The 26037-nt window shown below is 42.1% G+C and overlaps 1 protein-coding gene and 1 pseudogene across 38 annotated transcripts in view; both read right to left on the bottom strand.

Moving 5' to 3' along the window:
* Positions 1-26037, bottom strand: part of LOC137124436 (uncharacterized) — a 274410-nt gene that overhangs the window by 97800 nt on the left and 150573 nt on the right. For 37 of the 38 annotated variants that reach the window (XM_067499386.1, XM_067499397.1, XM_067499387.1 and 34 more), the window contains 4 exons: positions 8055-8231; positions 6821-6994; positions 6388-6561; positions 752-925 (listed from right to left, as the gene is read on the bottom strand). The exons of the other annotated variant lie outside the window; for it this stretch is intronic. In XM_067499386.1, the coding sequence (XP_067355487.1) occupies positions 752-925; positions 6388-6561; positions 6821-6994; positions 8055-8231 (699 nt within the window). The remainder of the gene's footprint in view (positions 1-751; positions 926-6387; positions 6562-6820; positions 6995-8054; positions 8232-26037) is intronic. 38 annotated transcript variants of the gene reach the window in all.
* On the bottom strand, positions 13597-15466 carry LOC137124545 (protein NLRC3-like; annotated as a pseudogene).

Here is a 26037-nt window from a genome sequence, read left to right as displayed (position 1 = left end):
CCAGCTTCAGAATCATCAACCTGTCTGATACTCTTTTCACCTCTAGAACATTCCTCACAAACTCCTCTTTCAGGATAACTCCTACTCCATGGTACCATGGTAGAACAACTTGCACCCTGCTCCTAAGCTTCTAGCCTTGCTACCTTTCCACCTGGTCTCCTGGACACACAGTATGTCCACCTTCCTTCTCTGCATCATGTCAATCAACTCTCTAACCTTCCCTGTCATAGTACCAACATTCAAAGTCCCTACTGTCAGTCCTACACTCTTAGCTTTCCTCTTCTCTCTCTGCCTACGAACACACCTTCCTCCTCTTCTTCTTCGTCTTCGACCAACAGTAGTCCAATTTCCACTGGTACCCTGTAGGTCAACAGCACCGGTGGCGGTCGTTGTTAACCCGGGCACCGACCGATCCGGTATGGAAGTCTTTGTCACGGTTTGCATGTTTGATTTGGCATGTGTTTTACGTCGGATGCCCTTCCTGCCACAACCCTCTGCATTTATCCAGACTTGGGACTGGCACAAGAAGACACTGGCTTGTGCCCCCTTGCAGTTGCATTCGACTAATGCAAATTTAAAGAATCTAAATTCAGTTTGGAATGTGTTATAAAAATAAACTTCTGACTGTTTGATTTGAACTCACTGAAATTAACTCAATCTGAAGAAATAATTTCAGTCTGATGGTGAGAAAACATTAATTGTGAAATGACAAATATATAAAATCTCCATTAGTATCAGTCAGTGAACTGACCTCAGAATCTCCAGTCTACAGTGTGGACTCTCCAGAAAACCACACAGCAGCTTCACTCCTGAATCCTGCAGGTCGTTGTCACTCAGGTCCAGTTGTCTCAGATGGGAGGGGTTGGATTTCAGAGCTGAGACCAGAGAATCACAGCTGATCTCTGACAAACTGCAGCCACTCAATCTGAATAAAGAATCAAAGATGTGGATCAAATCATTAGTAACAATCAGATTTGTCCTAATCAATGGTGTTAGAGGGACTTTGTCCTTGTGTTATTGTGGATCATCAGAATGTCAGACTTCTACAGACATCATCCAAATGTCAGCACAACATTCATACACCTATTCATGTCAGCACTGATTCAGAACATGCTGCTCACCTCACTCACCTCTGGAATTATCAGACAAACATCAAATCACATATGACAAAAAACTTCCTACATACTTTGACTCATCATGAAATGGATCAAACTTTAAAGAACTAATCAGCTTTGGTTCCAGACTGTGGTCAGCACTGATTTGTGCTCCTGAAACTGATCCAGTAAAGTCAGGTCTCATAAGAGCATCAGACTCTATCAGTAACTTCACAAAGATACAAACCTTTTCAAAATCAAACCATCATGAATCCTTCATTCCTCATGTTGCTGAGCTCCTATCAGACATGTTGGATTAAAACAACTTGTGCTTGTTTCTTTGCATTTGTAAAGACAGATTTTTAGTATCTATTATTTCAGTAATGTGAGGAAGCAGCCAGCCTTAAGTGGGAACGGCAACAGAAATCAGAAACAACAGTAAAGAACTGAAGGTAAGAGAAATAAACAGAAATATCAACAGTCCCTGAAACAACAGTGAGAGTAGTTGGTGGTGAAGAGCAGTTCTCCTCTATGCTCACTAAAGTTAAAATGCTGAGAACACAACCAGCAACCACTCAAATGGAAGCTGGACTGCTGATACAATCAAACAACGGAAAGAACAGATGGAAGAAATAAAAAAGTTATCCATGGGTCTCCTAAGCCTCCAGCACAGCAACTAGTAAGCAGCAAACGTAGCTGCAGAAAGTGCCAGGACAGCAAACAGGAGAGCAGTGTGACCATTGCTTCAAATGTGGGCAAAGTGGTCACCTATCCCGTGGATGTAGGACGAGGAGGAGCACGGGAAAAAACAGGACAGGTAGAAATGTCAGCTAGCACTGTATGAGTAGGACCCCTCCCAGAGCAACAAGATGTTCTTTTTGAGCCCCTCTCACACCCACAGCTCCCAGAGGGGCTGCACATTGAAGAGGTACCTGGTCCGCTTCACTATCCCCGTGACAAATAACAATGCTCATTATATCCATCTCCCTCCAAGAACAAGCTCTTGGTTTTCTGTCCTCGACCAAGGGAAGGCCTACCACCAAGGCTTCCTGGAAGAGTCAAGCCGCCCTCTCACTACATATATTACACCCTGGGGCTTGTACAAATGGGTAAGAATCTCTTTTGGATTGTCATCCGCACCACCAGAGTTCCAGAGGTCGATGGAGGAGTATCTAGGGGGACTGTGAGATGAGATCTGCCTACCGTATTTGGATGATAATCTGGTCCATTCTATGACATTTGATGACCATCTCTGCGACCTGAGAAGTGTATTACACAGTTATAAGAACCATGGAGTCAAGTTAACACCCAGAAAATGCGAGATTTTCAAAAATCAGGTGAGATTTCTAGGGAGGCTGGTCACAAAGGATGGCTACACTATGGATCCTGCAGACATGGCCCCTGTGCAGGCCTTGAAGCAAAGGAAAGTCACCACTGTAGGAGAGTTAAGAAAGTTGTTGGGAATCGTTTCATATTATCACAGCTATATCCTAAACTTCTCTCACATAGCCAAGCCTCTTTATGACATCCGCTCCTCAGACAAATTGTGAAAGTACAAACGAGTAAAACAGGACAAAACAGGAGGGGCTTGGAGCAGTGCTTTATCAGAGGCAGCAGGGAAAGTTGCCTGTGGTTTCATACGGGTCCCGGATTCTAACAGCCCCAGAGAAAAACTAGCACCTTCACTCGGGAAAATTGGAGTTCCTGGCTCTGAAGTGGGCCATATGTGAGAGGTTCAGGGACTATCTGTACTATTCACCACCCTTCATTTTACACTCACAATAACACTCTCACATATGTGCTCACTGCTGCCAAGCTGAACACAACCACCTATAGATGGGTAGCGGAACTAGCCGACTTCCAGTTCTCCATCAAGTACCACCCTGGCAGAGCAAACAACAACGCTGATGGGCTCTCACGTATGTCATTTGATATGGAGCAGTACATGGACACATGTACACAAGTAATACTGCCTGAGGTTACGAACAGCGTGACGCAAGCGATGGCTGTTCAGCTCCAAGCAAGTCATGACTGGCTGTGCCCTGTGACCATCTCAGCAGTAGTAACAGATAATAATGACATGACAACATCAGTAGCAAAAATCCCTAAAACGACCTTAAGGGAAGCCCAAAGAGAGGAACCGTGATTGGTGAGGTGCTCAAATACATCCTGTCAGAACAGTGGCCAAAGAGTAGAAAACAACTCCACAATAACAAGAAAATAGCTGCACTGGTGAAGCAAAAACCAAGATTACACATGGACAGTGATGGGCTGCTATTTCAGAAAACTGCCAGTCGAACACGCTACTCCTGCCAATAAATACCACCAGCTTGTGTACAAAGAACTCCATGAGGAGATGGGTCACCTTGAAGTAGAAAGGGTGTTGACCCTCATCAGGAACCGCTTCTATTGGCCTCATATGCAGAAAGAAGTTGAGCATCACATCACACAGGTCTGCAGCTGTCTGAAAAACAAGCACCAAGCCAAACCAACTAGAGCCCCTCTCTCAAATATCATTACTACATATCCATTCGAGCTAGTGTCCATTGATTTCTTACATCTGGAGAAATGTAAGGGAGGATATGAATGGACCACTTCACACTGTTTGCTCAAGCCGAAATAAAGCTGCCAAAACAGCTGCTGAGAAGATATTTGGAGATTTTGCACTGAGATTTGGTTTTCCCACAAGACTCCATCATGACCAGGGGAAGGAGTTTGAAAACTGACTGTTCTAGTCGAACACATATTCAAGAATGTAGTGGAGTTAAAGGGTCCTGGACAAAACCATATCACAAATGAGAGAATGGCCTGGTGCAGAGCTTCAGCAGGACACTGCTGGCAATGTTCAGGAACCTACCAGAGGCTGCTACAACAGATTGCACCTTATTTCCTCTTGTTTGGCCGTCACCCCCTACTCCCCATTGATCTCAGGTTTGGGCTTGCTGCAAAAGCTCATGTGACACAGATTATGCCGAGAAACAGAGGGCAAGAATGACAGAAGCCTATCAGCTACCTTTGAACACCACCTGCAAAGAGGGAGTAAGAAGAAAAGTCCTCTATGACAAAAGGGCCTATGGTGCAGAGTGTTGATCAGAAACTTAAAGGAGAAGGGCGGTTCGGGAAAACTCAGGTCATTCTGGGACCAAGTGTAAGTTATAACACAGAGGAAACACCACGATAGCCCAGTGTATGAGCTTAAGCCTGAAAATGGGAAGAGACGCACTAGGGTCATTCACCGGAACCTTCACAGGTCACAGGTTATTTGAGGGCAGAAGCACCTGAGTTCTATTCACACATCACAGTAGCAGCAACAGAGGATTTGAATCCCGAGGACAGTAGGGAACAACCACCAGAGGACGAGGAAAACAGAACACCGGAAGAAAACACTGAGACGCTGAACATGGAGTGTGAACACCAGTCCTCTGGATCTGCACCCAGTGGCCAAGAAGATACTGACCCATCACCGGTCAGACAGAAAAAGTATCCTTTGAGAAGGAGAGAAGCCAAAGTTATTCTGACTTATCATAGGTTAGTTGAGCCCAGCATGTCTCAGCAATAAGTCATAGAACTAGTCAGAAAATAAGTCAATTGGGAACATTGGAAAGAGAAATGTTGACATTTTTCACAGTTCATAAGAAGAATTACTCCAGTTACAGCTAAATGAAAATGTAAGAAAGTTTTGAGAAGCTTAGATAATAAGACTAAACCAATTTTGTAGTTAAAAATGTCAGACAGTGCAGCCACCTGTCATAACTTGTGTACTACATTCTGGTGTAGGTTGGTTATTACTAGGTTAAAAGTCCTTACTCTCAGAAATAATGCAGATACCCGTGTACATGGTGGAGGGGCAGTGGATTGTTATCGTGCACATTAACACCTGTGAACTCTGACTCCTACTGGGAGTAACCTGTCTAGATGCTGTGCAGAACAAGTGTACTGATCATTTTAGTACATGAACTGGTGATTGCATAATGTCAGGACGCCATTATTTTTGGAGGGGAGAGTGTGAGGACAGTGACTCATATTGTTTTTTTGACCCCATTGTAACTTAAGTTCATATTCTACACTGTTCTTTTGGCACATTTGATTTACTACTTTACCGTATTTTGAGACATCTGCACTTCAGTCTTCTGCACACAGACAACATAGTGAACTTTGATGTGTTGTTACTGATGTTCGCCACAAGAGGGAGACGCTCTTTAGCAAGTGTTTCTGTCGGGAGTTTACACACTGTCATAGCGCTGAGACGAGACACGAGACAGAACTATGCTAACAACAGTTTACTGCTTTGTGTGTAATTTTGCAGCTTTGTGAGTAAAGAGAGAAAACACAAGATTCTGTCTGCGTGTTTTTGTCAAGTGTTTTACAGTAACATAAACCAGCAGGTAAGTTGTGAACAATTACAACAAAATCCACCATTAACTGGTTGATTCCAAGGTCAAAGTGACCAAACCACCAAAATCCTGATCATATCCTCAGCAGTGGAATTTAAAGAGCTGCTACAAAGGTTCACTGTAGCTCTGATTCATACTGAGACGACATTCAGCCTTTGGTTTTTCTCAACAACACTAACAAAACTATTTGACACTTTTTCATCTACAAACTTTTTATACTTTTTCCAAACTGCAATAAAAACTCCAATCTGGGATTTGTTCATTCACTTTGATGTATCTGACAAAAGGACAAAGAAAAGATTTTTCACTGTATTTTGTAAATTGAAGCTCATTGAGAAAATACAAAATAAGAGTGAAAAGTGAAGAAAAGTCCGACGGTTGTGGATGATTCCAGAATGAGCAGCTTCATTGGTAAAAAATGCAAAAAAATGCAAGTTTGCAAAGAATTGAGCTCTTTCACCATCTCCACAACATCACAGTGGGAAGAGATTCAGTGCATAAAGGCCAAAGGCAGAAACCACTGTTGAATGTGTGGAACCTTCCAGCTGTCAGGAGACAAATGTCAGAGAAACAAAGTTTCATCTTTAACACTTGAGAAAAACTGGCCTTTCCTTAAGTTCATGGTCCACTACTAGTGCAGACAAGGTACTAGTCCAAGGCCCAATCAGACTGTCAGCCTGTTCCTCCTCAGCACCACTTTCCTTCAAGTACAGTCTGCAAACATGGAGACATCTGGACTTATTTCACTTTTCTATGTGGACTCAACTTAAAGTCCCACATAGTGTTGAGGGATTTGACCTGAGGAAATGGTTTTCACATTTGTGCTCAGACAAACTTAGAAACTAATGAACCAAACCAAACCTGAACATTCACTTATGGATTTAAGATGGAAAACTGACCTCAGACTCTCCAGGACACAGTTTGGATTCTTCAGTCCAGAACAAATCAGCTTCACTCCTGAATCCTGCAGGATGTTTCTACTCAGGTCCAGTTGTCTCAGATGGGAGGGGTTGGACTTCAGAGCTGAGACCAGAGAATCACAGCTGATCTCTGACAAACTGCAGTAACTCAATCTGAATAAAGAATCAAATATAAAACTTTAAAGACAAATTTAAACTTAAAAATCTGTTGTAGAGTCTAACAGGCTTATTAACCAGTGGTTTATTTTTATACGATATAAGAATTATTATGATATTACATTAAAAGTTAAAATGTGAACTGCAAACTTTAAAGAAATGTGCCTTTTCTATTGAGATTCTCAGTGTGGATAAGTATAATTTCAGCCTTATGTCTGTAATTTAGTGTCAGCAGAACTAAAAAATGGTGTCTGACCTCAGAGTCTCCAGTCTACAGTGTGGACTCTCCAGAAAACCACACAGCAGCTTCACTCCTGAATCCTGCAGCTTGTTCCAGCTCAGATCCAGTTCTCTCAGATGGGAGGGGTTGGACTTCAGAGCTGAGACCAGAGAATCACAGCTGATCTCTGACAAACTGCAGCTCCACAATCTGAATAAAGAATCAAAGATGAAAGTTTAGTAACAAAGTTCCTGTTTGAAACCATCAATGTTTCATCATCTGATCAGAGCTGAGATCAGGATTTTCTCTCAGGATTCTTCAACAATATATTTGTGTCTTTCTTCTTCTTCATGTGGACAGTCCATGTTGTCTTTGTGAAGACAGAAGCAACAATCTCATCATTATTGAAATATTAGTGTCTAAACTCTGCTAAACACAAACTTCAACCTCTTGTTTGCTCTTAATGATCAAACCTTCAAACTAAGGTTTTTCTGTGTCTGTCTTCAAACACTGGACAGAGACAGAGAGGAGGAACTTTGTCGTCACACATTTGAAATGTCACTATAGTGGATCTCACAGCACAGCTGCTGTCATTCACCTGGATTTGGCTTCATGTGATCAGACAATGTAGTGATTGGAAAAAGATCCAGTTTGTCTGCAGCAACACTTTGGTCGTCCTCAATACACATTTGTCCTCCCTGCTCTCTCATGTGTCTCTCACATGTCTTCACACATGCAAACTATTTCCCATCTGATGTAAAGCTGTCAATCATCTCCTGTTGCACTTGATAGTAGTTGTGGAATGTTTGGAGGATTTCTTTCCTTTTCTCTGCACCTTCCAATCCCACTCTGCTGCTCCTCTCTACATTTATTCCACTCAAATCAAACAGGATCAACTGTCTCTGCTTCTTGACACAGTTGGCAGTTGGATGCTTCTTCATTAGCTTCAGTCAACTATTTAGTGCTGTGTGTCCTGTTCTTAACCTGCTGATTCTTCTCTCCTCCTTCTATTTGCTCCAAGCTGATTCTCTGTTGCTGCTTTATACAAGTGTCTTCAATTCTAAGTCTGACAATCAAATGTCAGACTTTTGATTGTAAAGTAGATTTTTCTACTTTACAATCAGAGTCAACACTTTCAAAACTTCCTTTCAACCACTGAACAGTTTGAATGTGATTTGACCTCAGAAACATGAACCTGTCTGTAGTTTAGTGTCACCACAACTTTCACATCATATTCATCTCAGCACACAACTAAAAAATGGTGTCTGACCTCAGAGTCTCCAGTCTACAGTGTGGACTCTCCAGAAAACCACACAGCAGCTTCACTCCTGAATCCTGCAGCTTGTTGTTCCAGCTCAGGTCCAGTTCTCTCAGATGGGAGGGGTTGGACTTCAGAGCTGAGACCAGAGAATCACAGCTGATCTCTGACAAACTGCAGTTGATCAATCTGAATAAAGAATCAAAGATGTGGATCAAATCATTAGTAACAATCAGATTTGTCCTAATCAATGGTGTTAGAGGGACTTTGTCCTTGTGTTATTGTGGATCATCAGAATGTCAGACTTCTACAGACATCATCCAAATGTCAGCACAACATTCATACACCTATTCATGTCAGCACTGATTCAGAACATGCTGCTCACCTCACTCACCTCTGGAATTATCAGACAAACATCAAATCACATCTGACAGACTAAAAACTTCCTACAATACTTTGACTCATCAGTGATGAGTCATTCAAACCATCATGAATCCTTCATTCCTCATGTTGCTGAGCTCCTATCAGACATGTTGGATTAAAACAACTTGTGCTTGTTACTTTAAATGTCTCATTTTTAACATGGGTGACACATAGTGTTCTGGCTTTTCTATTGCTTGGGAAGCCTAAAGTGTGGGCGATAGAAAAGTATTTACAACTATCCTTTATCAATGGTTCAGAGAAAAAACACATGATGCATGGTATCCATCCATTTTAGCATGTGTTGTCATTTTCAAACCACTAGAGAACAAGAACACGATTTACCTTCTATTTCTAACACACAGTGGGTTAGATTACTGTTCTTATTCAGAGGTTCAGCTCATCATCTATCATCATAAATGACCAGACTGAGTTCAGCTTCCTCCTGAATCCTCTTTCTAACTGGATCAGATGTTGGATGTTCTCTTCTCTGATCCTAAATGGAACCTAGTACCTTTCTGTACAAACATGTCTGCAGTGTCACATTTCTGCTCCTGGTTACTGGTTGTGTCTCTACACAAAGTGACATCATCAAGAGATTGGATGATGGTGCCACAGACAGCAGTAGCTGTGGAGGCAAACAGTTTCTTACCGAGTTCTGTGGATTTAGCCAGACTTCAGAAACTGTTTGTGAACGTGTTGGAAATTACTGTTCGTAAACTTGTATTGTGGAATTAGTTTGTTATCGGCTAAGTTGAGAAACAAATCCAATAAATGTTCAATGTGAACTAATGGTTGGACCATCAGATACGAGTAAGATACCGACATAGTGTCAGGATCTCTGCACTTCCTGTCTGTGGACTTTTATTTTGTGGCCCTTCTCCCTACTTCCTTGGTGGCCTTGGTTCTTTTCCCCAGCTTTACCCTCGTTGTCCCTCATTGTTTGCACCTGTTCCCCCCTCTATTTAAGTTCAGTCTTCCTGTAACTCCCCTGCCAGATCCTTGTCATTGTTAACGTCGTCACTGCCATCGTGGTTCCTGTCTTCAGTGTCGTCGTTATTACTCTCACCAACCCCACATCTGTATGTATGTTTCATGGTCTCTTGTTGCTTGGACATTTTCTCTGCCTGCTGCTCCCGGGTTTTGTGTTTTAGGTTTGCCTTTGTATTCTTATATTGCTAATGCTTTTGTTCAGTTTGTTTATGTCTGCCTCCCCTGAGTTCCCGTGTTAGTTTTTTGTGCTCCCCCCTGCTCTGTTACCTTAGTCTGCGTGTTCATTTATTCCATAGAGTGTGTGTGTGTGTCTTGGTTTTCCAAACCTGTTTAGTTTCTTGTTAGTACCCTTAGCCTGTCCTCTTGGGTCTCGTTAGTTAAACTGGTAGGTTTCTTTTGATTTAAAAATTGTCCGGTGTTTATTTCCCTTCCTCCCGTTTGGTAGTAGAGTTTGGAGTTTTCTAGTTTAGAGTATTTATGTTAAGATAGTTTTCCTTAGCCTTCCCCTTGTGTTTACCTGCTTTAGTTGTCTGTTAACCTGCGCCTTACTTCTTTAGTAGTTTAGTGTTTCTCCCGTGTGTCCATTTAGGCTTTATTTCTGTATCTGTTTTCTCTATAGCCTGGGTTTTTTGTTACCGCGATTTTGGTTGTATTATATATCTGTCAAATAAAGCCCCTTTCCGTTCATCCCTCGCACTGTCTCCTCTCTTGGGTCCATCCCTAACAAAAACCGTGACACATAGAGGCAGATCTCAATTCAAGATCTGCCTCTATATCTTGATCAAAGATGGTGGCGTGGGAGTAGCTCACAGCAGCCTCTCCAGATCCAAAATGGTGCTTTTGCCATATTTAGCCATATTTAGCACGACCTTTTACAGTACATGGACACCAGACTCAGCTGTATTCATGTGTACAACTGCTAGTCATTGCTGTGGCACAGGAATCATGAAACCAATAATCTGCATGATGAAGTAATTGGTAACCTTCGTGACCTTGGCTTGCTGCGACCCTGCCCACAAACACCAGGCCCCCAGCCCACGGTGTTACCTGATGCCGGTGGCCGGGTGACGGGAAGCAGAAGTGCAGTAAGACTCGCGGTGGTGACGTGTATGTTTACATCAACACGGAATGGTGCAAGAACTCTGTGCTTGTCTCACGTTTCTGCTCATCGCTAGTGGAGTTCGTGACTGTTAGATGCAGACTGTTCTATTTACCACGGGAATTCACCACTGTTTTCATTGTCGGAGTTTACATTCCCCCCAGCGCTAATGCTAAGGAGGCACTGTGTGAACTCTACGGTGCTATTAGCGACCTGCAGAACGCTCACCCCGACGGACTGTTTATTATTGCCGGAGATTTCAACCATGCGAATCTCAGGACTGTGCTCCCTAAACTCCATCAGCATGTGGACTTTGCAACGAGAGGAGGGAACACGCTGGATCTTGTTTACACAAACATACCCGTCGCGTATCGTGCAGAACTCAGACCACATCTCGGTTATGCTAATTCCAGCATACAGACCGCTCGTCAGACGCTCTAAACCGGTTCTGAAACAGGTGAAAACCTGGCCAGCAGGAGCTACTTCTGCTCTCCAAGACTGTTTTGAGTGCACTGACTCAGACATGTTTAGGGAGCTGCAACCAACGGCGATTCCATCAACTTGGAGAAATACACGTCAACAGTGACCAGCTACATCAGCAAGTGCGTGGATGATGTGACCATCTCCAAGACCATCACTACACGCTCCAACAGGAAGCCGTGGATAAATGCTAACGTGTGTGCGCTGCTAAAACAAAGAGACGCTGCCTTCAGAACAGCAGGGGCCAAACTGTCCCGTGCCATTAGAGAAGCGAAGCGCGCACACACAAAAAAAATCCACGACCACTTCCAAGACAGCGGAGACACCCGGCACATGTAGCAGGGCATCCAGGCGATCACGAACTACAAGACAACATCACCTGCTTGTGACCGTGACGCCTCCCTCCCAGATGCGCTGAACCACTTCTATGCCCGGTTTGAGGTACAGAACAATGTGAAGGCGAGGAAGACCACCCCTCCTCCCAGTGACCAGGGGCTCTGTTGCTGCTGAAGTGAGGAAAGCTCAAGACAAATTCTGAGTACTGTAAAGCGTTTTTACTGCACCCGGCAATAAGAAGTTTTCTGATTCTTATTCTGTGCGATTCTGATTGTGTAACAGGAAGCATCATGATAATTAATTAATTTTTTCCAACTTTTTGTTATTAGTTCTAAAACTTTCCTAAACATTTGTTTTCACCACAAATTGTCAATTTCTACAGTTTTATTCTGTTTTCTGATTTAAAACTAAATTTACAGCAAAACATTTTGACACATTTGAACTACAAACCTGAAAAAGTTTTGAGTTTGCATGATCACTGACCTCAGAGTCTCCAGTTTACAGTTGGAACACTCCAGTCCAGCAGACAGCAGCTTCATTCCTGAATCCTGTAGGTCGTTACAGCTCAGGTCTAGTTCTCTCAGATGGGAGGGGTCGGACTTCAGAGCTGAAGCCACAACTTCACAGTGAGTCTCTGAGAGGTCACAGCCACAAAGTCTGATGACAGACAATAGAAAATATCAACTATGCTGAAATCTGACACATAATAAAAATAATCTTTCAGCAGATGAACATGAGCAGATGTAGTTTAGGAGGCCAATTTGTAAGTTGTTCATGTTTCTGCTTGAAACCTGACCTCCTTCTGTCCACATGTCAAAGTGTCTTCGAGCAACAAATACAAAGACAAACTGAGCTCAAAGATGTCTTTTCAATAGTTTTTGTACAACAGAGGTCCACAGAAAAGACAAACTAACTAACCCAGGTTACAGACTGACACTAAACATGATTAGAGACAATTCATTTTTGTCTAATTGTTGATTGTTGAAAATATCATTAATGACTAAAATGATCCTTTAAATGGAATTAAGAAGGACAGAAAAATGTCTTCTTAAGCATATGAGAGAGGGGAGGTGACATCACATCCTCTCTCAGCTGAAACAGTCACTTAACATTTAGTTGTTGATCCAAAATGACTGGGGGTCAGTTTGTTGTTCAGGAAGGAGGAGCTGGGGACTGAAGCACTGATCTTGAGGTTCGTGAACAACCTGCCTTATCTCATCACACACAAAACTCTCTCCCACTTTACATTTTATTGACTGAAATCTCAAAAACGTGTAAAAGCATTAAAGCTTCAAGGTCTGTTGGTTCCACCAGATCACAGATATTAGAATAAACATGTCTGTATATGAACAGAATAATAAAGTGACACATTATAGAAACTTAGTGGAGACACTGTGTCCACTGTAAAGAAATCAGACATCAGTAGAGACCATGTCGACTGTCAAAACTGCTTCAACACAAACTCTAAAAGCCAGAAAATGTTGGGCTGGATTTGTATTTAACCTCCACAAACCAAAGACAGACACAACACAAAAATCATTTTGTCTTATGATGAAAAATAAAAAATACACCGACGTCTCTTATCTGTTGTGTGACGTGGACATGAAGCAAGTGATGAGGACATGGACAAATAACCATGATTAAATTCCTGATAATAAACAACACAAGAAGTTGAAGATGTGATTTTTTTTTTAAAGAAAACCTTTATAGTGTTGAAAGACTATATTAAATTGTATGTGTGATGGTTGATTTCTTCGTACTGAAGCTTCATCTTTATGTTACTTTATAATTTTAACCATCACATCTGGACTTACTGAGCCTTTCTGCAGTTCCTCACAGCTGGGATCAGTCTCAATCGTCCCTCCTCTGATGTGTTGTACTTCTTCAGGTCCAACTCATCCAGAACCTCCTCTGACATCTGCAGCATGTAGGCCAGAGCTGAGCAGTGGATCTCAGAGAGCTTCTTCTCTGATCTGTTCTTTGACTTCAGGAACTCTTGGATCTCCTGATGTACTGAGTGGTCCTTCATCTCCATCAGACAGTGGAAGATGTTGATGCTTCTGTCAGGAGACATTTTATTACTGTTCTTCTTCTTCAGGTTGTTGATGACTGTCTGGATGATTTCTGGACTGTTCTTTTTCTGACCCAGCAGACATCGTAAGAGTCTCTGGTTGGACTCCAGAGAGAGACCATGAAGGAAGCGGACAAACAGGTCCAGGTGACCATTTTTACTTTGGAGAGATTTCTCCATGGCTCCACTCAGGAACTCATCCAGGGGAGGAACATTTTTTTTAAAAAACTTAAACATCTTCGTTAGAAAAGACTCTGGGATTAAGTCATTGTGTTTATAGTCTTTCCCTAGGTAACTGTTCAGTACCTTTCTCTTCCTGTTGGTGTAACAGTGGAAGAAGTAAACTGCAGCCAGAAACTCCTGGATGCTCAGATGAACAAAGCAGTAGACTGTTTTCTGGAAGATCACACTCTGTCTTTTGAAGATCTCTGTACAAACTCCTGAGTACACCAAGGCCTCTGTGACATCAAGACCACACTGCTTCAGGTCTTCTTGGTAGAACATGATGTTTCCTTTCTCCAGATGTTCAAACGCCAGCCTCCCCAGCTTCACAAGAACTTCCCTGTCAGCCTCTGTCAGCTCCTGTGGACTGGTCTCATGTCCCCCATCATACTTGTTCTTCTTCCTCTTGGTCTGAACCAGCAGGAAGTGTGAGTACATGTCAGTCAGGGTCTTGGGCAGGGTCTTGGGCAGCTCTCCTCTCTGCTCTGTAGTCAACATGTGCTCCAGAACTGTAGCAGTGATCCAGCAGAAGACTGGGATGTGACACATGATGTGGAGGCTCCTGGATGTCTTGATGTGGGAGATGATTCTGCTGGACAGCTCTTCATCACTGAACCTCCTCCTGAAGTACTCCTCCTTCTGGGCGTCAGTGAAGCCTCGTACTTCTGTTACCCTGTCGACACACGTAGGAGGGATCTGATTGGCTGCTGCAGGTCTGGAAGTTATCCAGACCAGAGCCGAGGGAAGCAGATTCCCCTTGATGAGGTTTGTCAGCAGCACGTCAACTGATGACTTCTGTGTGACATCAGACACAACCTCACTTTTGTTGAAATCCAGTGAACGTCTGCTTTCATCCAGGCCGTCAAAGATGAACAAAAGTTTACAGACAGCCAGCTGCTCTGCTGTGACCTTCTGTAATGTTGGATGGAAAACATGGAGCAGCGTGAGAAGACTGTACTGCTCATCTTTGATCAAGTTCAGCTCCCTGAACGAAAGCACAACCAGCACACTGACATCTTGGTTTTCCAAGCCCTCTGCCCAGTCCAGACTGAACTTCTGCACCGAGAAGGTTTTTCCAACACCAGCGACGCCGTTGGTCAGAACCACTCTGATGTGTCTCTGTTGGTCAGGTAAGGCTTTAAAGATGTCGTGGACCTTGATTGGAGTGTCATGGAGGGTCTTCATCTTGGAAGCTGTCTCAAGCTGCCTCACCTCATGTTGGGTATCAACCTCTTCACTCTGTCCCTCTGTGATGTAGAGCTCAGTGTAGATCCTGTTGAGGAGGGTTCCACTTCCTGTTTCATCACTTCCTTCAGTCACACATTCACATCTCCTCCTCAGACTGATCTTATGTTCATCTAAAACCTCCTGCAGACCAACATCTGCTGAAAGACAAGAAACTGTGTGAGAATAAAGAAACAGAATCTGGTTTGTTCTTTGTGTTACCAACAAAAACAAAAACAAAGACGTTTAAGAATCAGATTTTTATAATAATGAACACAAAAATATTAATATATAAAGTATAATAAACTGTTTTTATAATATATTATATATAATCACTGAAGAAAACCAACAAAGTCTGAAGTGTTTCAGAATATCTAACATTAAAAAGTGTCTAGTCTTACTTTGTACTGTTCTGGATCTTTCTCCACACTGGGGACAGGAGGAGTCTCCTGATGAACCAGACTGGTCCCAGTATGAGCTGATGCACTGTCTGCAGAACCAGTGTCCACAGCTGGTAGAGACTGGATCCTTCACGACGTCCTGACACAAACCACAGCAAAACGGCTGCTCCTCCATCATGATTTCTCTGTGGCGAGTTTCCAGCCACCATACTCAGTTAAATCAGAGATATACTGTACTACCAGAAAACAACCCGTGCAGTAGCCCTGTAACACTCAAACACATACTCTGCCTGAAAACACTGTACAGTATATTGTCAAATAATAATCTAAGCATATAGTTCTCACTAAATGTTAGAGACATTTGACTTTTGGGTGAAATTTAAGAAGGCATCTTGTCATAAAGTGGTCAGAAAAATGGACACAGATGGTAACTTAAGAAACCTGTTAGGCTTCATAACTTATGCCTGAGAGAAGCTGTCCAGGAAACAGTGGACGTAAACCAAAAACAGCTCAGAGGAAAAGACCACCAACCATGACAGGTCCATTCTACAACTACAGAGCCAGAATGGTTTGACTACATCAGCTGTGTGTCTCTAAATAATTAAAATGATTTGAAATGTGATGTGTAATCAGTCTTTGAAGTAATGCTGTGTGTGTGTAGTGCTGTCATGAGGAAGTTCCAAAGAGGCTGTGAAGACTCAGCCAGCTGGAGAAAAGGGAACTACTGTACTGTTCTATGTCACAGCAGAGCTGAAGATTCTTGCTGAAGCTGTTTGACCAGCAGCTTGTGGAGATGATGTGAGATGTTCTCCATGATGTTTGTGCACAGTCCTCATCTCTACTACCAGCTCCAGTGCTTCCATAGAGGCCCCAGTACAGAGCCAGCTTTCCTAATCACTTTTTTAAGTTTATTGGTGTCACTGGCTCTGATGCTGCTTACACAGAAGATAGTGGCAAAAAGACTGCACAGGCCCCAACAGACTGGTAAACATCTGCAGCGAGATGATGGCTGCTCCCAAAGGACCTGAGCTTCCTTAGGAAGTAGTCTGCTCTTAATCTTTCAGAATAGAGATGGTGTTGAATCAGCTCCTAGTTCTCCTAAATTCGACAACCATCTCTTCTAAGCCACACTGAAGATGAGGTGATCGTTTCCACACCAGTCCACAAAGCTGTCCACTATGCCTCTGTAGTCTGCCACCTCACCACGGATACATCCCACCACTGCAGAGTCATCAGAGAAATTCTGCAGGAGACAGGAGTCCGAGTTGTACTGGAAATCGGAGTGTACAGGATGAAAAATATGCTTTGTCCAAGTGAGAAAGAGGCTGTGGCAGCAGGTAGATGATGGAGTCATCCACTCCAACCTGGGGCGATAAGCAAACTATAGTGGCTCCAAAGAATTTCTCACCTGAGGCCTCAAATGTGCCAGAACCAGTCTCTTCAGAACTTTCATGATGTGTGATGTGAGAGCTACTGGTCTGTAGTCACTGAAGGCAGATGGAAAGAATTTCTTTGGCAGTGGAACCTTGCACGATGTCTTCCACAGCACTGGGACCATCTCCTGACTCAGCCTCAGCTTAAAGAGTATGCGTCCTTCACGCTTACATACAGTAAATCCAATGCTGTATTTTAGCCGTAATGGTGTTGATGATGTCACATGCTACATTGGAAGAAGCTGACTATTGGTAGTAAACAGCAATAACATAAAGGCACGTTCACAGCTAGCAGTTCAATCAATTTCCACGATGCAGAGATGCTTCTTTAGATATTTATACTCATGCACCTCAACAGCCTGACCATAGATATAAGCAGGGAAGAAGATGAAGTCTACGATCATTTCCAAAGGTTTGGATGCTTTTGATCACTTTCACTGAGAAGCGACACAATCACTGAATGATGGGGAAACTTAATACATCTTTTTTTAGAAAGTTTAAGTCGGCCTGCTAAAATATGAGGTTGGACGCAATTAGTCAACTGTACAAAACGGTTTACATCCTTCAGGAGATTCTGGACTAAGTGAGGTTCCTACTACTTGTCAACACTTCTATCCGCCCTGTAACCAGGCCTCTCTTGTTGCCCTAAAAAGCTTAAAAACCAGTTCACTGTCAATGTGAATGTGTGAGTTATTCCTGCAGCTCCTGTGGCTCATAACTTTTTCAAGTTTGGGCAGTTGTTGAAGCAGAAACCCCAGAGAACTAGAGCCATCATGTTCCTCTACTCACACACAGACTCTACCCCTGCCAATGATATAAGGTGGTACAGTAGGAACGTGACTTACAATTATGAATGAAAGTTCTGCGATGAGCTTGACATGTTGCTGCCCCACTTCACTGAAGAAGGCTCCTCTCATCATCATGGGAGACCTGAACATCCACCTGGACAAACCTCAGATAGCTGACGTGTTTGCTCTTCTAAATACATTTGACCTGAGTGTGGTCTCCAGTCCTTTGACCCACAAAGCTGGCAACAACCAGGACCTCTCCGTCCTCAATGCAGATGCAGCACGGACAGCCTCTGCAATACACTTTCATTGTTTCTGGATAGTCTCTGCCCCATGTCTTCTAGACCCACTCGTCCCTCAGCTTCTAATCTGTGGCTCACCAACTGAAACCGTGAACAACGCACCACCCTCAGGAGGGCTGAGAGGAAGTGGTGCAAATCCAAGACTCCATCTGCTCTTGCTGAGTATCAAGATCTGCTTGGATCTTTTTCTCACAGTGTCACCAGAGCAAAGACTGAATACTACCAGGAGACACTCAGCAACACCTCGGACACCAGAAACCTGTTCTTCACGTTCAAATCCCTCATCTACCCACCTCCTCCATCCACCTCTCAGTGCAGACAACTTTGCCTCTTCCTTACTAATAAGGACCTTCAGAACTGAACAGATGAGGCCGACAGAATCATTATCAGTATATTCATATGTTTGTCACAATACATTTTTCTCCCTTTCCAATTGTTAATTGTACTGTGTGAGTTGAAATTGAGAAGCATTTCTTATTATAACACATACATTTGTACAATTGGCACTAATCTGTCTGTCACACCATGCAGCGTGATGCATTCGAGGACAATACAGAGTTTAGCTCATCCGATAGCATTTACTTTTCCAAACTGTTTAAAAAACAGAACACAACTGTGGACTACAAATCTTTTCACTAGTAAATTTCCAGCTAAGTCACACGTTACTGTGACTTTAGAAATATATTTGAACACTGAATCATCTTCAGGTCAGTTTACAGGAAAATCCTCTTACTTTATGTCTGAGGGTCCAGGTCCATCACTGAAGTGCGGTGGTCTTTCTTTAGACCAGTCACTCTTCATAGACAGACAGCTGGATGCTGAAAAAAGTGATCTCCATCTGTAGAAAAGAAATTAAACATGATCATATTTCTTAAATTACAACATAGTCATAGGTTGTCTTGTGCACATTAGTAAATCCAGTAACTAAGAATCACTGGGAGCATAAACCCTGCTCTACTGTACTGGATCATTAAATGAACTACATCAACAGGTAAACAGGAGCTATGGGGGGAACAAAGGGAAAGTACTTTGAAAAAGAAGGATGCTCTTTAGTATGTTATTGCTCATCAGTGAGATCCAGTTGTAGATCTTTCTAATGCATCTACATTATATTTAGTCATTTGTCAGACGATTTTATCCAAAGCGACTTACAAATGAGGTACAAAGCAGCAAAAATCTAAGTCAAGGAGCAAACATTAAATCAAAGTTTTATCAGAAAAGTGTTCACATTTCACAAGATGCCAGTGAGAGAAAGAGCAGAAAAGTTTTTTTTTTTTATATAGATTTCTGTGCATAGGAAGATGCGGAAGAGTTGTTTTTCAGCAGTTTTTTGAACATTGGGAGAGAGTCTGTTGAGCAGAGTTTGGTAGCTCGTTCCACCATCGTGGGATCATTGCGCTAAATATTTTTGCTTGGTATCTTCTGTGTGGTGCTGGGACCACCAGACATCGTTCGTTGGCAGACCACAGTGGACGGGAAGGATTGTAAACTTGAATGAGTGAGTTGAGGTAAGTGGGAGCGGTTGAGTTAACCACCCTGTGAGCAAGAGACAGAGCATCTCTCCCTGTTATGGCCGTGTGTCATGAAAGTTGTTGTTGCTTTTAAGTTGTGTTTTTGAGTTAGAGTGAGAGCTCTTTGGTTGTGCGGATCTGTGTGCCTGAGTTTTAGGTGCCCTGTCTGATTGGCTGGATTGGGGGGCAGTGCAGGGAGCTGATTGGTCCATCATTTACTTCCTGGAGTTTCAAAAGTCTGTTTCCCACCAGATAGACTGGTTTCTCTGGCAGCAGCACCTGTTCTCGGTCCTCGGCCTCCAAACCGTTTTAAACATATTGTGAATTTTGGATTAGAGTTATTTGGATTAGTTGGATTTTTAGGCCTTGTACCATAAATATTATTACTCAGTCAGGAAATATCCACTACATATGCCCATATTTCTAAAATGAAACCAAAGATTTCATTTTCAGCTGTGCAGAAACAGCTACAAATCTTTTCTCTAGTAAATTTCCAGCTAAGTCACACGTTACTGTGACTTTAGAAATATATTTGAACACTGAATCATCTTCAGGTCAGTTTACAGGAAAATCTCTTACTTTGTGTTTGAGGGTCCAGGTCCATCACTGAAGTGCGGTGGTCTTTCTTTAGACCAGTCACTCTTCATAGACAGACAACTGGATGCTGAAAAAAGTGATCTCCATCTGTAGAAAAGAAATTAAACATGATCATATTTCTTAAATTACATCATAGTCATGGGTTGTCTTGTGCACATTAGTAAATCCAGTAACTAAGAATCACTGGGAGCATAAACCCTGCTCTACTGTACTGGATCATTAAATGAACTACATCAACAGTTAAACAGGAGCTATGGGGGGAACAAAGGGAAAGTCCTTTGAAAAAGAAGAATGCTCTTTAGTATGTTATTGCTCATCAGTGAGATCCAGTTGTAGATCTTTCTAATGCATCTACATTATATTTAGTCATTTGTCAGACGATTTTATCCAAAGCGACTTACAAATGAGGTACAACGCAGCAAAAATCTAAGTCAAGGAGCAAACATTAAAGCAAAGTTTTATCAGAAAAGTGTTCACATTTCACGAGATGCCAGTGAGAGAAAGAGCAGAAAAGTTTTTTTTTTAATATAGATTTATGTGCATAGGAAGATGCGGAAGAGTTGTTTTTCAGCAGTTTTTTGAACATTGGGAGAGAGTCTGTTGAGCAGAGTTTGGTAGCTCGTTCCACCATCGTGGGATCATTGCGCTAAATATTTTTGCTTGGTATCTTCTGTGTGGTGCTGGGACCACCAGACGTCGTTCGTTGCAGTGGACGGGAAGGATTGTAAACCTGAATGAGTGAGTTGAGGTAAGTGGGAGCTGTTGAGTTAACCACCCTGTGAGCAAGAGACAGAGCATCTCTCCCTGTTACGGCCATGTGTCATGAAAGTTGTTGTTGCTTTTAAGTTGTTTTTTTTGTGAGTGTTTTTGAGTTAGAGTGAGAGCTCTTTGGTTGTGCGGATCTGTGGGCCCGAGTTGTAGGTGCCCTGTCTGATTGGCTGGATTGGGGGGCAGTGCAGGGAGCTGATGGGTCCATCATTCACTTCCTGGAGTTTCAAAAGTCTGTTTCCCAGCAGATAGACTGGTTTCTCTGGCAGCAGCACCTGTTCTCGGTCCTCAGCCTCCAAACCGTTTTGAACATATTGTGAATTTTGGATTAGAGTTATTTGGATTAGTTGGATTTTTAGGCCTTGTACCATAAATATTATTACTCAGTCAGGAAATATCCACCACATATGCCCATATTTCAAAAATGAAACCAAAGATTTCATTTTCAGCTGTGCAGAAACAGCTACAAATCTTTTCTCTAGTAAATTTCCAGCTAAGTCACACGTTACTGTGACATTAGAAAGAAATATATATATATATATATATATATATATATATATATATATATATTATAACACTGAATCATCTTCAGGTCAGTTTACAGGAAAATCTCTTACTTTGTGTCTGAGGGTCCAGGTCCATCACTGAAGTGCGGTGGTCTTTCTTTAGACCAGTCACTCTTCATAGACAGACAGCTGGATGCTGAAGACTCTGCTCTGTCCTCCTCCATCTTCATCTTCTCAGGTCTGAGAGTTGAACCATAAACACTGAAGAATCAACAGAATCAATCCCATCAGTACATCACCTTCAAAGTCTGAAGCTTCTTTTTCTCATTTATATTCAAGTATATTTCTGATGATATTTTCTATTTTCCATCTTAAGACAAACTACCTCCTGTTTAAATCCAACAATAATCATCCTTCAGATAAACAACATCAGCTCAGAAGACATAGTGGTTTTATGCTGAGTGAAAATTTTCTGACACACAAACTAAAATAAATGAGAAAACCAACCAGCACATAAATCAATCAGAGTGATCATTATTTAGTTCTAACATTCTTTCTTCCTCAAACGCTTGTTTGACTCTAAAATGGAGTCTGAACTGACTTCATCCTTTCACTTTCACCACACTAATGACAGAAGGACAGAGATACAGATGTGATAACTGGGCTTCATGAGAGAACAAACAGTTTCAGATTAGTCGGTGAAGGTTCTCAGTCATCCAGGTTTGGTTATCTGAAGACTGAATCATGTTAACTGGCCTCATTTCTTTTTGGTTAGAAACGGTTCATTACTTATCCAACCAGCTTCTTCAGTCTGAATAAAGTGGCTGGAGAATCCAGTTATATCCTCCGATCATCAAACATATGAGAAACTGAAAAGAGGGCCACACATAACGACCCCCATTTTAGGGGTTTAGGGAGTTAGAGTCGTAATCGCTACATCTTGATGACTCCACATGTTCCAACCTCCCACCTTAATGAGTCTAATCAGACCAGGGTGGAACAAAGACCACTCAGGAGGATACTACTACTCTGTTCTGGGGGAGAAGCTGTGGTCATTCTACTGTTCAACTGATTCATTCTGAATCTTGAATAATTCATTTCTGTTCAAATATTTTATGATAAAGCCATAATATATTCACTGATGCCAAAAAGGACCCCTGACCATGACTGGGTCCCATGCAGCCCTCTATATGTCCCAATGCAGCCTGATGGCTCAATGGCTGGAGCATCAGGCTGATACACACACACACACACACACACACACACACACACAAGCATGAATAGATGGATCATTTTAAGTCCACAGAGACACTTAACTAGGAGAATAATCATGTTGTGTTAACACTCACTCTGCCTCAGCTTCTACTTTTCTTCTCTCTGCTCGGTTGATTTCAAATTGTCCAGTCTGAACTATCTGCACACTGTTCATTTCTCTTTCCTCTCTACAGGAAATCACATGACACACAGTCTCAGGTCTATGTGAAGCCCTGAGGTTTAGCAGTCAGAGAGCAACGGCAGCACCTGATCCAAAAACTGCAGCCACATTGTCATGAGGTTACTGTTCCCTGTGTCTGCAGAATGTCAGGATCACTGTACTAATCACCAGTGACTGAATCTGGAAAGAAATCACAGGTCACAACTAAAGGCAACATACATTTTCAATGAGGAAAAACATTTGAAATTCATTTCTAAAAAATGACAAGGCTTCTAATGTTTCTGACAGAAACCATATAACCAGATATATTACATTCTAAAAGTTATTTGACATGTTATTGAGTCAGTAATATTTAAGATTTCATAAGGAAAATCGACAGTAGCGGAACCAAGATCTTTACTGCACCTTGTAAAAAATCCCAAGTCACATGCAGACAGTGGATTGGGAGCTGGAATCCATATTAAGAGAAAAGAGACTGTTACTGAAGTATTAGAAACATTTGTCTGTCAGCAGCTCCTGAACAACTGAAAGCAGTTTTCAGCAGTGTGTGTTGTTCCCTCCACCGTCCACAGGCATAAAACTCTGGACAGACTGAGAGGAAGAAAACTATCTACATGAAGTCTGAATGAACTTTCTGTTCCTCTTTCAGGAAGTCATGAATCATCTTTGTGGTGTTCACACCATCAGTTTAGTTTGAAAAAAGATCCATCAGAAACATATTTAAAGGACAAAGATTTACTCACAGTATAGTTTAGAATTGATGTTACTGATTACAAACCGGTGACAGTGGGTTGATGAACAACAACCAACAATGAGCCCTATACTCAACCCTCAGTGTGTCCTAATGGACGAGTCCACCAGTCTGAACAAACATGTTTAAAACTGAAACACAGAGAGGAACCAGAGGAAGTTCTACACACAAACACACACACACACACACACAGTCTCTGATTCCTCTTTTAGTTTCCAGAGACACGTTAGACTAAACACACATTAATGTTGGATTAACACTGACTCTGCATCAGCCTTCAGGTTTCTGCCTCCTGCTCTGTTCACTCTAAACAGAGGCTGAACTAACTGAACACTTTCAGTGGTTTTTCTTACAGGAATCATGAGTCTGAGTTGTTCACACAGATCATGTCTCCTGGCTTCATCTTGTTAAATGAAAAGGTGGTTTTAACATTAAAACCAGTGATGGAGAAACATATTTAAGCAACACTGTTTAACTGTCCCTGTCCTACCCACTGCTGATCACCTGGATCAGGTGTGTTCAGTCCCTCAGATTCTTAAACGAGGGGGGAGTGTGGAAAGATAAAGGAACAGTTTGAAAACCAGCAGGGAAGCAGCCCTCAGGAATCAGCTTTAACTTAACTGATGAGAAGCAGCACATGAAACCAATACATCCATAATCCCCCAGTACAGCCCCCACCAACATTTCCATTTCTTCACACACAGATCAGCATCACAGCCACATGGAGTTTGAACAAAAAAACTAAACCCTAACAGTAGTAATAGTTACTGTTGTGTCACATTTGCTGATGTGATGGACCATGTTAGGTTCATCACTATATGCAGAGTAAAGACACAGAGCCAGAAATTACAACTGGATCAATGTGATCAGAGAAACATTTTTTTCATTGTTCTAATTATTTCTATCACTGTTTATTAGCTATAAAAAAAGAGGGTGTGTGTGTTTCACCCAGACAGTACGATTTCCTTAAGATGATTCTTCATTTGTTACACGATCACACTTCACTGTAGTTGGCTCACTAGTTTCAGAACTGTGGACCAGTGGGAGACATTTTCCACCTCAAACACAGTCTGGGAGACACTGCTGACTTTTAGTCCTGGCTCCTTCTATGCATTACGTAGATACACAACACAGAAAAGACTGAAATAAAAAGGAAACCACTAAGTTCTGTTATCCAAAATATTCAAAGCTATAAGCCATAATATCCCTAATGATGTCACAAGGGCCCTATGTTGCTGTATATATATGTCCAAACGGAGACGCTGGACACGTCCACAACACAACCTTGACAAACAAGTCAACCAAAGAGACACAACACAGACAGGAGCAAACACTGCTGGATGTGGACTCAGTCACACAGCCTGATCCAGCTTCTCTTTGGTTCTATAGAGCTCATGTTGGACTGTTGGACTGATGTTGCATTAACACTCACCCGGATTCAGCCTCAGGTTTCCTGTTGTTGATCCATTTAAAATGGAGTCTTGACTAACTGCGCACTTCTGTTCTGTGCTGTTCTTCCCCTAAAAGTACAGGAAACCACAGAGTCACATTGAGGAAGAGCAGAGCTGCACTGAGCTGCTTTAAAAAGGACAAATGAAGTAGAGCTCAGGATTAAGTTAGTGTGTCTCAAACCTTTTAGAGCTGGAATCAAGACGTGAGCAGAAACACACGGCTTTTTCTGTACCGACCATCGATTTTATAGAGGAAATATTCTAAAGTGAAATTTCAAAAGCTCAAAGTGACAAACTTTAATGAACAAGGTGAAACAAACCAGCCAGTGAAGATTTGTGTGATTTACCTGTGAAGAGCAGCTGAACACTCAGACGTTTCTAAGGAGCAGTTTTTACTCGTGTCGACTGAAAATGGCGTCTGAACAAACTTCCTGAAACAAACCACAAAGTTTGTTTCATGACGTCACATGACTCATCTGTGTGTTCACATATTTTAACCACGACATGTTCTGACTGTCGGCTTTAACGTTGGGACTGCAACCATTTGTATATGTAACCCTCCATTTTATGGACTCAAAAGTATTTGGACAGTAGGATGCTGAGCTGTTTTATGGGCAGGTGTGTTTTTATTCCCTCATTGATGCAAAGACTGAGTTCACATATGAAACATTTCAATTTGCAGCTACATTAAAACAAAAAGTTGATCACATTCAGAATGAGATTTCTGTCATAGAGAAAAGAATCAAACACCCGTCATGTTGTGACTGTGACTCCACTCAGACTGTGGAGAAAAACTTTTCTCATTAATAAACTTGTTTTATCTCACAGGCCAATTTCAGGGAAACTGTCAGTCCTGCAGGGCTGAGCTCAGATTAGGAACTGGGCTGTAACAGGATACATTTACTCAGTTCCATGTACTTCAGTAAAATGTGATTCACTTTTCTAGTAAAACATGATTGTAGGTAACAAAAGGACAAATGCAGCAGCTCCACCTTCTGTCCAAAGCTACTAACTAACAGCTGAAGTCAAATCTCCATCTGTGTTTAAATCCTTCATGTTCACTGCTGTGTGTGTCTTGTTGTTGCTGTCTGACACACACTCATGTTCCTGCAGCTACAGCTCACTGAAGAAACACTACAACACTCTGGACCAGTGCTGATGGATTGTGGATCACATATCTGGGCTTATTCTGGGTCTGATGTTATTA

This window comes from Channa argus, chromosome 3 (genome assembly GCF_033026475.1).
Source record: "Channa argus isolate prfri chromosome 3, Channa argus male v1.0, whole genome shotgun sequence".
NCBI classification, from domain to species: domain Eukaryota; kingdom Metazoa; phylum Chordata; class Actinopteri; order Anabantiformes; family Channidae; genus Channa; species Channa argus.
The sequence above is the reverse complement of the archived record's forward strand: the minus strand, read 5'-3'. Positions and strand labels throughout refer to the sequence as shown.